General features: G+C 43.0%; 1 protein-coding gene across 1 annotated transcript in view; it reads right to left on the bottom strand.

Moving 5' to 3' along the window:
* Positions 1-600, bottom strand: part of twz (BTB/POZ domain-containing protein twz) — a 99,409-nt gene extending 98,809 nt beyond the window's left edge. The window contains exon 1 of the mRNA XM_071588375.1: positions 537-600. Coding sequence (XP_071444476.1) covers positions 537-589 — 53 coding nt within the window. The 5' untranslated portion in view covers positions 590-600. The remainder of the gene's footprint in view (positions 1-536) is intronic.
* Between the last annotated feature and the right edge of the window lie 13,158 nt (positions 601-13,758).

The following is a 13,758-nucleotide window of genomic DNA, read 5'->3' as shown; positions in this document are numbered from 1 at the left end:
GAGGCAACACTCTTTTGCAACATTGCTCACTAATGATCATTCAAAACATAAACTTTGGAAGGTGACTACTTAATGATGCAAAATGCGAATATTTTTCTCCCTGAGCTCAAATCGAGCTTAAAGAAATTGATAATTACTTTCAAGCAATCAGGAGACCTGTAAAGTATATGCTTGATATTTTTCTACTAAAATCTCTTCATACATGCCAGCACTCTTGGAATTTCCATTGGTATGGATTCACATTAAAATGTTCACAACATAGTCTTACTCTGATTCAATTTTTGCTGTGACAAGAAACTTATGTTGTATAAAGGAATTAATTAGAAAAAGCATCACGGCTGTAATTTCATATACGGCGCTTTGTACGCGCTTTGAATCATCCGTGTCTAGGCCGGTATCAACACCGACTCGTTAAACGATATGACAATTGGTAAATTGGTTTCGTGGGACCATGCTGTTGCTCAGGACTCAGCGAGCACGAGCAACTAACCGGCACATCACCCTCTCCTCTCTCCCGCGGTCAATTACTCACTCACCTCATCTTGACCGGCCCCGCGCCGGAGTACATGCTCCGTGATGACATGAGCATCCTCTCCTGCTTCACCGAGTACTTCTCCTCCTCCTCCCCGACTCCACTCCGAAGGTCACATTCGCCCCTAATAAAACAAAAGAGTTCATCCAAGTTAATTGTGACAAGGATTTCTAAGCTAATAAATTGAGGAAATAACTGGGTAAATATATAAATATATAAAGCTGTGACAAGAATTTCTAAGCGAATAAATTGGAGAGATAACTGAGTAAATACATAAAGCGAGTCGACTAAAATGGCCCACTAAAATAGCACTCATGTGGCTGCTCACGTTATAACCACAGTTAAACGAATAATGGCGGAGAGAAATACCTAAATGCTCTTTAATTTTGACAAATCTGAAAGGAAGAATTATAGTGTAAGAAAACTACGGTTATCCTACACATGGATTTCACGCTTGGGATTAAAGTGTTTATTTAACGTGACTCCAGCTACGTAATACCTCGGTAGTATCTTTTCTCAAACGTACTCCGTGATGTGTGGTGGCTTGGGTACTTGCCAAGACCATTGAGGAGGTCTAAAATTACTTCTACATGCTGTGTGACTGTAATACGTAGATTGATTTCGCTTTTTCGAAATGAAATTACCGTAAATATATTTAATACTGGTCATTGACACGGTGTGCCAATAAATGTACTGTTATAAAGTTAGCTGATCAATGATTATAATGCTTTATATGTAGTGGAATATCGACTTTTTTATACTTGTCTCAGAAAAATGATTGCGCCACAACAAACGACCCAAATGAAAATCCTTTCCTCCTTTCACGGCTATTGCATAGGAATATACTTTTAGAGTGCACACTTTATCTCTCAAGTCATTAACCTCCTCTGATATATTCCTCCGCTGGATTTATGAAACGAGACCGTTTCAATAAATGGAAGGTAAATAAAATACGGGGACCAAATGCTAATTGAAATGTATCAAGTCAGCATGGCAAAACAATTCTGTCCAAACCCAAGTGGAATATCATCTTTCACGAGGTTTTTACGGGGATAAATTATTACGGGCATTCCGGTCACATTGGTGGGATTATAGTAGTAGATCAACTACTTAAGTGGATGTATCCATGTCTGTCGCAAAGCCTTGTGCTCGCCGCAAACCGGCTCTTACCAAACTATGCGGAGAGCACCATGCAGAATGAGCTGCTTGTGTGAAAAGGTATTCACTGCGGAATTCTCGTGGAATGTCTTTTTGCTTCAGCGGGTCTATCATCACTCGTGCACTAAGTTAAAGCTTAACGGCATAATTATCCAAACGGTGAGGACGCATCCCTGAGTTTTCGAAAAAAGAATTGACGGAGAAACAGTTAACGGAGAGCTTTGTTAAATGAGATTTCGCGTTCGTAATATGAATAAAAACCGCGATGCTTTTGAAATTCAGTTGGCTGAAAATCGTTTCCATGAGACTTGACAAAACTCAACAGAAGGCAAAACAGTCGCACTACCCACTCTTCTGACTTGTGCCCACTCATAATGAACGGTACACCCCACCTCAAGTTCTGCAACCAAACGTCCGTAATTAGTGAAAGTGATAACTTTCCCAATTAATTATACTATCAGAATTTCCAGCGGAGGGAGATGTTGAGTAAATGCGTGATAAAAAACAGCAAACAGTAGTAGGGAAAATATTTGTTGCACGCTCACTGGGAAAGAGACAATTAACCGCGTTGTTGATTTCTACTTTCAAAATGATCGCTTCAGCCTGAGCCTTTGTTGGTTCACCCATTCTCTGTCAGTGAGTGCTACTCTTAGGTCGAAAAGACAATTAGTGGGAGCAACAAGAGCGCGTCCCAGGTTGATGGGCTCCCAGGTTCGGTGTAGTGATGGTGCGAGAGAGCGTACAGGCATATGTGTGTCTGTAATAATTAATGTGTTCAGCTCGAATCCCATGCAAATATTTCCACTTTCTCCGAATGCCCATTACCTCCATCTCTCTCTCCCTAGGTTCTCCGAGTGTTTCATAAAAAAGTCATTTTCCTTCACCTCTTGTCGACCCTCTTAAACGGAGATTTTTTTTCTCGTTGCTAACGTTCACCGAATCTTTCTGCATCCCGTTTTCTTCAGGTTTTCACGATGGTACATGAGTGTTTAGAGGTGAAGTTCTATCCTAAACGCAAAATTCATCACCCCGTAAAACATCGCAAGTACGGAGCACAAAATAGAATGTCAATTTTTTTTGTCAAAAACCAACGAATTGTAAATATTACCACCGCTTTTGCAATCACACCCTTTGGCATTCCAACGTATTTGAATCCATTATTCCGGATTAAATATCAGCCAGCACTCAGACTCAAGAGAGCTTACTGACTGAAAGCACTGCCTACTGACGCGATGACATCATTCTGATATGATGTTGAATCTTGGTGGTATGCGGGAAAATTCCAATGTGAAATTGGTATTCATTAGCGAACAGGTTGATATTATAAATTACGATAAATTACGCATAAAAAATTCTTGGACGCCATGAAACACGCCGCAATTTAAATTCACCCGATAACCTTTGAAGTGAACCCAGTCCCGTAACATTCGCCACCGCTTCATTCGGGTACAAATTAATACGTAACGGTAGTCAAGTTTTCATGCACCGAGTCTTTTCCGTGTTTACCCGCCACACCGCACACTCAACCTCTCTGTTGTGCCCTTGGACACGCACGCCCCGCCTCCCTCCCCCCTCACACCCCTCGCCATTTTCACTCACGGTTGTTTTCAACCCCCCCCCTCCTCCACCCTCGCCGTACACTCCCTGTTTACCTTCGCCGCACGCCCCCCCCGTGCTATCTTTCTTCACTCGCTCCACCTCACTCATTCCGAACTCGTGCGGCTCGCGTGTGCGTGAGCGAGTGTGAACAAGAGAAGGAGAGAGTGAGGGAGTCTTCTCCGCCCTCTTCCTTGCCCCTCTCGTTGGATATCTCAATTAACAGCGGCTGGCCTGCGTTTGTGTACTTTGGGCGGTAGGCGGGAAGGGACCGGTGGGACCCGCGCTCCATTTTCGCGGGACCCATGTACAATGGTCGAAGCGGGATAGAATACTACCTTGATCAAAAAGTTCCCGGAATAACCACCGTGTGGCGCTCCCATCGTTCCGATTTGAGTTCTGTTTTTTTGTTAAATTGGTACATCTGTTGTTGATATTCCCTTTAAATCTTAGTGTCATAACTTGACATTTGCAAAAGTTACGGTCGGTTTTCGGTATGTCCATCAGTGCTTCCTGCGATTTTTCCATTACTTCCTCTCGGCTGCTAAAACGCGTTCCCCGTAATGGTTTTTTAACTCGATTGAACAGAAAGAAGTCACAGGGAGCCATATCAGGTGAATTCGGTGGCTGTTGGATGGTATTTGTTGCATTTTTCGTCAAAAAATTACGAATAATGATAGCACTGTGCGACGGTGCGTTATCATGGTGCAAAATCCACGAGTTTTCTGCCCACATTTCTGGTCTCTTTCGGCGAATTGCTTCACGCAAACGTCTCATAACGCCCAAATAATACTCTTTGTTTACTGTCTGGCCTTCTGGCAAAAATTCATGATGCACTACACCGTTGTAATCCATGAAAACCGTCAGCATTGCCTTCTTTTTTGACTGAAAACGACGTGGTTTTTTTGGTCTCGGCTCATTTGGTGAACGCCATTCACTTGCCTGATGTCTGGATTGCGTGTCGTACTCATAAACCCACGTCTCGTCTCCAGTAATGATCCTTTTGATGAATGTGGGATCGGATTCAGCCTCGCAAATCATGTCTTTTGCGACGTCAACACGGTCTCTTTTTTGCATGAAATTGAGGTCTTTTGGCATGCTACACGACGGAAACCCAAATCATTAACCACAATGTCTTGGGCGGATCCATAGGCAATGTTCAAGTCCTCCGCTATTTCTCTGATGGTTAATTTGCGGTTATTGACCAACATTTCTTTTACTTTATCAATTTTTTCACCGACTTTCGATGTCGATGGTCTGCCACTGCGTTCATCATCTTCGATTGACTCACGACCACTTCTGAACCGCTCGTGCCACTGGTAAACGACCGTTTTTTTTAGAGAATCGTTGCCGAAACACTTTTCCAACATTTCCAACGTCCGTGCGCCACTAAATCCGTTTTTTACGCAAAATTTAATACAAGTTCGTTGTTGCAAATTTAAATCCATTTCTGAAATTGTAAAAAATCGCCAACACACACAGAGATAGATGTACTCTTGGCTACGTAACTTTTGCAAATGTCAAGTTATGACACTAAGATTTAAAGGGAATATCAACACATAGTAAGAAAAATTAAATTACCAAACTTTGCCAAGGATTGGTATACTTATTATATCAAGATAGCCCTGGTTCGTGGTTGTATCAATAAATTACATTGGTGTACACTACGTACAATTAATACATTACAAATGTTACTCCTGAGATGTAGGATGATTAATACCCATATTATTAGGCTGAAGTAAAAGGAGCTTAAAATGGATTTCAACTAACTACTATAAATCGTGATTGTTGCAGCCAGTTGTGATTTTTAAAAAATAAAACTTCGTGTATTACAACGGTTTGGATGCAATTACAAATATATCTGAAATAAAAATTTCGAAGGATGGGTCAATTATGCCATTCGAGGTCTCAACGCCAATAGATTAGGATAATTGCCATTCGTGGTCTCAACGCAAATAGATTAGTTATACACTTAGGATCATCTTCACAAGTAGTAGCATAAAGATAACATGAAATTCCATTACTTTTTAATTTACCACAGAGATTAGCGAAGTTTTTTCTTCCTTTTTTTCATTTCCAAATTGACTCTTTCCTTCCAATTGACTTTCTTATCTTCTTTCAAAAAATCTGTAATCGAATCCGAAAAGCATCGCCGTCTCCATTTAGCAGCAAAATGGAAATTCATCTGATTGAATCATTACCGGCGAAGAAAAACAAACCCACGCACATAAAACTCGTCGGATATCTCAGAGATTCAGCGACGCGTGGAACGAAATGGGTCGAAGGATTGAACACGCAAAGCGCTTCAATTCTTGTGATAGATCGCCCCGACGTCTTCAGAAAACCGAGGAATGGGGCAGGGGCAGGGGAGGATGGGTGAGGGGGAAGTGGAGGAGACGTAAGGAAGGATGAGAAGGCTTATGGTCAGGGAAGTGGCGTGCGATTTAGGATGGTCGAGGAAAAAAAAGGGAGTGCCCTGCCATTATTTTATCTCATTAATCCCGATACATCTCACCGACTTCGACCGCTACCATCTCTCAGCTCTACACGCTGCTCCTCGCCCTCACAGGGATCTCCCAACCTCTCTCCTCCTTCTCGGCCCCAAAATCCGTTTCCTCCGCCCGACAGCCCACAGCCCTAACTCCCCGCCGCCTTACTCTCGCCCCTCCCCGTCAATTAAGCGGCACGGGAGCCGCTATCCCCCCTCCGCCTCTCTCCCACTCCAACCTCCCTGGCCAACGTGCAATGACACCCGTCCCTCTCTCCCGTCCAAGTCACTCCCCCATCCCCTTTCTCTCTCTCTCTCTCTCTCCCTCCTATTCCCTGAACATCCCTCGCACCCGAATTTCGCGGAAGCGTGGGCATTCCCCCGGCCGCACGTTTTCGCACGGCCGGCACGTCCTCTCACTCTCCCGTGGGTCGTGGGACTGCACCGACCAACCCACCTTCGGGCCAATTCCCGAACTCAATGTCGAAATTTGCCCCCGACGTGACCATTTACGGGCGTTGTGAGGGATTGCACTCCGGAGCTGGAATTCACACACACACACACACAGAATGCCCCAGCCTGTGATGGATGCGTCATTTGCCTCCCTTGTCCAGCCGCCAGGCTAGTTTAGCGCGGTAGGTTGCCCTTGCCCACTTTGTTGGAGAAGTTGGAGAGAGGGGAGGGGGTTGAATCGCGGGCCTGACTTCGAGATTAAGTTCCACTAACTGATTTTGATTTCCTCCTGAATGGATTTCCGATTCCATTAATAATCTCACATGATCGACGTCTATTCTTAATGCTGCACATCTCAAGTATCTTTCATAGTATGCCCCTACTTTTGTTTTAACTAAATGAGAATTATTAACTTTCGTTACATTGATAATAGGTTGGAATTTTTTTTTTTAAATGAGGTATTTTTCGAATAATAATTAACGATATGGATTATAAAGAATTCTTACAAGTAGAATTGTTCATGGAGAGTGCACCGCATGCTTATTGAGCCACCGCAAGTTCAGTGAGCTTTTTGGAAATTCTTGAATAAATTCAGGGTTATGTTAAGTTTTAGAAAATACTTTCTTAATCACTATTGTTATTAATTGTAGATCAAAATATTGCGCCAAAAATACATGTTTAATCACTATTAATCTATGTAACTTAACCTCACATTTTTTATTTTATTTCAAATGTTTCATCGTAGCTATTGTTGCCTGCATTTACTTGTAGGCCCTTGAAGTCAGCTCGACTTGGAAAACGCTGTAAAACAAAGTCGCTTCAGTCAGTTATTTTCCAGTCTAAACGCATCACGGCAAAAAAAAATGAGAAACCAGATGCATGGATAAAACCAAGCAAGAGATGATTGTTTAGAGGTACAACCTTTATAATTCGAGACACAGGTATAGTTAAAGTGATGTATAAATCAATAATCACTTCACTAATTGTATCTCTTCTAATTATTCCAAATAATAATAATCACCATCTCATTGCAGGTCATTAATTCAGTACGATTGTTTTCTACTACATCGTCAATTACGTAGCATCCCCCTTCCCTTGGCCCCTGAGCTCTCCCCGCAACTACCTCTCCCTCTTCCATTATTGCCTCCCCCAAACGTCCAGTTCTTAAGCCCTCCTCTCCACCTTCTTCCATTATACCTTCTTTCCCCCTAAACTTACCCCATCCCCTACCTTTCCCCACTTAAGCCCTCGCTCGCCGACGTAACTCAAGTCAGTTCGGAGAGGGAAATCATTTTCTGTCCTTTTTTTGGTTCACGGAATCTCCTACTCCTCTCTAACATTTATTTTTATTTATCATTTCCCTACATCACCTCCTCTTATCTCCCGTCTGACTTCTGGACCACCAAATTGACCAGCTTTCCACCACTCAGAAAGTCCGAATTCTTCACATTCTCCATCTGTCCCTTAAATATTCGCCCTCCGGTGTGCCCCCCGGAATCCTTCTATAATCTCCAAACGCTCCCGGATGATGATCACACACGCACACCCTTCAGACAGGCTTATTATCGCGCTGCCGCGTCTACTTCTCCTACGGTTCCCATGAGAATAAAGTGTGATAGTCTGATCCACTATGTAGATTATTAAATAAGTGTGTGTGTGTGTATATCTATACATATTCATTATAATTTAAACCAATGAGGGAGATAGTGCTAGCCAACAAAAACACAGAAAAACATACCACCTTCCTCTCGGGAAAGAGGGAACTCAGCTCCTTTTCCGAGAGGAAGGTTGTTTGCCTACCGAAAATTTGGAATACGTATGAGTGTCCTTTTGTAAGCGTTTCTCAGGGTTTTTTTTGGCTAGCGGTAGCTCATTCCTTCGTTTAAACTATCATTCTCATCTGTGAGACTTTTTCACAAGATACACACATGTACTTGTATATGTGTATGTGTATAAATATAAATAAATAAATATATAATATATATACACACACACACATACATACATTTAAGGCTAAAAGGAAATTGACGCGAAAGATATCTTGGCCTAGATACATAACTGATTCCTTCGTTTTAAAGAATGAAATAAGACAAGCTTTAAAAACGAATAGAAATACATATAATTTGTAATCAAGTCAATTGTTCACTCACATAAAACTTAAACTGCTACGGCGGAAGAAGTAAAATGTTCATGGTCCCAATATGCTAATATACAATATGTATGTCAGAATATAATAATTCAATTTTTATTTTTAAAGTATGTGTGTGTACATAGGAGTGAGATTTTAAGGATATCATAACAAGAGAATATCCCCAAATTCGTGACATAATGTTGAACGGAAATTTGAGGGAGAAGCTTTCCCAAAGATGGTGTTGCCTTCATATTCCTTTTACCCCTCAAAAAATGGCCACTCCTCCTTGTACTGGCGTGTGAAACATTTCTTGCAATGGCATGATTATTCCCTCACCTCTTCATAACCCAAAGACAAATTCGAGGGGAGCGAATGAGAGAGGGACTGCATCCCACGGAACTTCCCACACAACAAGTGGGGGAAGAGCATTTTTTCATCACGTTTTAGTGCTCATCTCTCGCACTATTACGCCATGATTCACACTCTCATGATCACCTTGCCGCCACCCACTCTCCTCGTTCGTCTCTCCATCTCTCTCTCCCTTCCTTCTTTCCCCTTCCATTCTTCACCTACCACCGCGGGGAACTCCTTTCCACCACATTCCCACTCATCCGCAACACCCCGGGCATTCCTTCCTCCTTTTTTCCGTCATCCCTCCCATCTCTCCCACGGCTCCTCTCGGCCCCATCTGCTTGCCACCACGACCTCCTGCCCTTTCCCTCCCTACACACACACATACACACTTATGGGCGCACACACTGCCCTCCTCTCATCATCCTCGCCTTCTTCCCGTCCCGCCAATCTCTATGAGCACACTTCCCTTAATGGTTTTGGGCGGGTTTAATGGGTTGTTTACTCGCGCTTCACTGGATATATGGTCCGCGGGAAGAAATTGGCCCTCTCCGCTTCTCCTCCCCGTCTCTCTCGCGTCCTTTTCCTCCTCTTCCTCTCATCAACCTCTCGGCCCGTCCCCGCCCCATCCCCTCCTCCCTCCACTACATCTCCGTTCCCGGGTCGACTTGGGATACATTGTGTACCCACGGGGGCGGTCAAGGGGGACGGCGTGGAAGTAGGGTGGCAAGCGGCTGGAATTAACGGGGGATGTGGAGTGGGGTTCGGAATATGGCGGCAAGAGACGGTGGGAATTGTTAATGGGAATAGGGATAATTACCTGCGAGGCGAAAAGAACGATCAGAATGGAGTGCGCCCGCGACTACCCTAGTCGCGGGCGCAAACACACGAGATAGAGGGCTGCTGAGTGAACGACGTGATTTACGGCGAGCCGCGATAGCCTTGGATCTAATATTTTCTCCGACAGGCGAAAATGTATGGAAAGAGCGCTAAGGAACTTGGTTTATTTTCTCTCCCTCTCTCAGCAATAGGAAAAAGCATTCTAAAAAGAATTAGCTTGTTAACAACACTTACCTACTCCGTCCGCCTAACATTACAGCCTATTTCGGCGGGCTGATTGAATAACACAATCGGTTTCAAGCAATTGAATTATTTTTTAATTCCATTGGGTATGATGCTTCAGAACGCTAATTTTTTGCAAAAGGCAGGAAAATTTAAATTTTCTTGACTTAATATGTCAAATTACAATTGTTTATAGCTATGTTGCAGGGTTTTATAGAGCATTAAAATTGGGAAAGAAATAATACCAAGGGACCAAATCTGTTCCATAATTTTTTAAATAAATGACCACACTACAGAATACTGAAATATACTTAATCATAAATAATGAAAGTCCAGGAATACGGATTTTCTTCTCAGAAAACATAAAAGAGGTTTCATTAAACTTTAAAAGAGATCACATGGGGTTTTCTGCACACGTGTGCTTCTAGACGTACATATGCTTGGAAAGAATCATATACTTCACACGACATACTTTAAAATGGTTTTTGGCGCAAAAATTCGACCTTATTTCCATTTCATCGCTTTTCGCTCATAAAAAAACTTTTTCGTTCATATTGAACTCGGGATCTTTCAACCGTGAAAGACGTAGCTTTCAGGCGAGCCTTGTTCGCCGAAAGGTGAATGCTATCGGATATCCCACCTTGCCATCCCATCAAGAAACTGTCGAATATATACACATTGGTGTCAAAATAAAAAGAATCACGGCACCAGACGCAGTCCTTTCCCACGTAAATAAAAAGAATACTTCGTGACCGGGAAAGAGCAAAAGAATAAGGACGTGCAGGAAGAACCCGTGGCGAGTGGAAGGAGGACGAGGCGTGAAATAACGGAGGAGGGGGTTAAGGGTTTGAGAGGAGGCGATGCTATTCCCCCTCCTACCCGCCTCTTTCCCCGAGGGAATATCGGCCGTAGAAGGACCATCTCATCAACTCCCACCGGGCGACGACGGAACCAGACTTAAATGGGCGAAAAACAAAGCCTTTTTTTAATCTTTACATATTTATTTCTCGCAAACTCTTCCCGCCACACTCACCACTCTTCCAATAATTTGAGAGGTGAATATATGTATGCATTGATGTGTGTGGGTGTACATGTATATATATATATATATATATATATATATATATATATATATATATATATATATATATATATATATATATATATATATATATATACATACATATATATTATATATATACACAATATACATATATACTATTATATATATACACAATATACATATATATATATATGCAATATACATATATATATATATACATACCTTAAACACAGTAATCAACCCGAAGGTCGGTTTAGTAGGTGATGGTAGAGTTCGCCCTACACGGCATGTGAAATTCACACATCAGAGTAGGGGGGCCAGTTCCTTACCCTGTGCCGGTTATGGTTTCGCGGAAAGATCTGGTACCCGAAAAATCACAAAGCTTGAATCGACCCCGGGACCCTCTGGTTAGCAGTCCAACGCTCTACCCCCTGGACTACCGCGACCCACACACACACACACATTACATATATATATATATATATATATATATATATATATATTTATATATATATTATATATATATATAAACACACACATAGGAAGACGGAAGATACGGAAAATATGACTAATTTTTTCTCCGACGAACGGTAACTGCCCTTTCGGTCTGACTGCCCCTTCCCAAAACTCCTCTCAACCTCTGTCTATCTCAGTCGTAACCCTCCTCGTCTCCACCGCGAAACATAGACGGGCCGATAAAGCACGGGGTCTTCTTCCCTCTTCCTCCCCCATCCCTCAAAAAGGAAAAGGTTTAAGGAGTGGGGCAAGGGTGGATTTAAAAGAGGAAGGGTGAGGTGATGGGTGGATTGTGGGAAGGCGGCAGAGGGAGAGGGCTCAGGAAATGCTACACAACTTCACGTGGTCCGACCTCCGGTCCCTACCCCTCCTCCCCCGAGGGTAAGAGGCAGCAAGCTCTCTCCCTCACCTGCCCTCCCCCCCGCAAACATACGACCCTTTCCTCAACCTTCCTTCTCCCATCTCTCGCACTCCACGCGTCCTCCCCGATGCTTCTTCTCCACCACCGCCGCAATAATTTGAAGCGCTTGGTCACTCTCGTACTTGCCTGCTGCACCCCTTCTCGTCCAGCCATCCCACATAACCTTATCCTCCTCACACTCCCCGCGTCTCATTTCCACTTGCTTTGACCCTCCGAGGGAAGGACCAGGGCCCTCTTCCTGCCCACCCCATCACAAACCCATCAAGCTCCGTGTTCCCCACCCCTCTCCTCCTCCACCGCAACGGCCTTTCCATCTTTCTCTCTTCCTCCTTTTCATCCAGCATTTCCCTTTTTCGTGGGAAACGTACCCAATTCTTGCCTTACTCTCCCTCTCTCTCTCCCTTCCCCCTCCACTACGCCTTAAATTTCCCGGGGCGTATCTTCTCTCTCTTTCTCCCTCTCTCGTTCTGACTCCGTCCTCCTCGCTCTTTGGCCTGTGTTTTCCCTTCTCTCATCCGATCCTATCCCATTTCTCCTCCACTCTCTCGTCTCGTCCGTCCTCTCTCCCGCAGTGCACTCACCCGGGGCGCTATTGAGGCGGGAGGTGTGTTGGGGAGCGAGGCGAGGTCGCCCTAGGGACCCCTTCCCGTTGGCCGTCAAATCAAAGGACACGGCGTTCCCATGCAACCCGCTCATTTTCCATCTTTGCCTCCCAAGCCTTCCACTTCCCCCACCTCATACCCCTAGACTCAAATATTCTCCTTTTTCCTTTCTTGAAATATTTCAATTATTATTTTATTAGAGCTCTACGGCACAACAAAACAAATAAGTAGAAAGAAAACTCCAAAAGTGTTATTAATATTTAATTAATTTATTATGCCATCGGAGTTTTCTTTCTACATATTAATTTATTTAAGGCCGTTAATTAGTTAAGTTGAGGTCATAGAGTTCTTCTAATAATTGACATGGCTTTAAATTATAAAGGTAAACGAACTTCAACGACTATAAATTATTACGGACATTAAAGTTTTATTTGAATTAACAACTGACATATTTCCTTCCACTCCCATTCTTATGCCTCTCGTCAGTCTAATTTTTAATTACTATTTTCATATATTTTTCCTTCTATGAATCACGTGCATCAGTACGAACCACAAATTCGTCGCGAATAACACGACAGCAAAGTTTGATGATCGGAAGAAATATTGGAAGATTTCTCATAAGGCTGAAGCTTTTAGGAGACGTTGATATTTAAATAAATGTCTGACTTAAATCTATGCATTAAATGTCTAAGTTAAATCTATGCATTTTCGGCAAATATTGTCATCTAAGAGTAATTCTGTTGGATTCTGTTGGATTTTTGTAAATAGAAACGCGACGCGATGCTAATGTTTCAGCCGTATTTAAGCCGTTAAAAAAAGCATCGCTAGTCTTATATAGATTCCTTACAATCACAACGTGTGCAACTTTCTCAAAAACATATATCAACAATCATATACGCATCACACCTAGTCCCAAAGTCACTGTTTCTGGCCTTGAAATTTAACACGAAAATGTTGTCGCCTGCTCGCCGGCCCGGTGGGGTCGTTCTAAGGAGATAGTTCCCTGCCAAATATGAAAACACCATCATCAAAAGCTGATAGAATTCTCAGCTTGAAGTGACAATCTAAACCCAATGATCGTGTGCTCAGGAACGAAAGACCACGACACGGGAGGTGGAACTGGAATTTTAAACAATCTTACGCCTTTTAAATAACGTTGCTTTCTGTACCTCTAAGAAAGGCCGTATCTTACCCATTTTTCTTTTAAGCGCTTGAAGAACATAACGACCCGTCTTAGAGCTCAGGGAGAACTCACTTTCTGCACTCACCTCGGCACAATATCTCCTTTTAAAGCAAGATTTCCATATCTATCCGACACGTATTAACTCGATAAACTCCTTTTGATGCCTCACTTTTTACGGTCTTTCTTTCTCCCTCCCCCGCTC

The sequence above is a fragment of the Hetaerina americana genome, unplaced genomic scaffold (genome assembly GCF_022747635.1).
Source record: "Hetaerina americana unplaced genomic scaffold, ioHetAmer1.1.p SCAF_3, whole genome shotgun sequence".
NCBI classification, from domain to species: Eukaryota; Metazoa; Arthropoda; class Insecta; order Odonata; family Calopterygidae; genus Hetaerina; species Hetaerina americana.
This window is presented reverse-complemented; position numbering and strand designations above follow the sequence as displayed.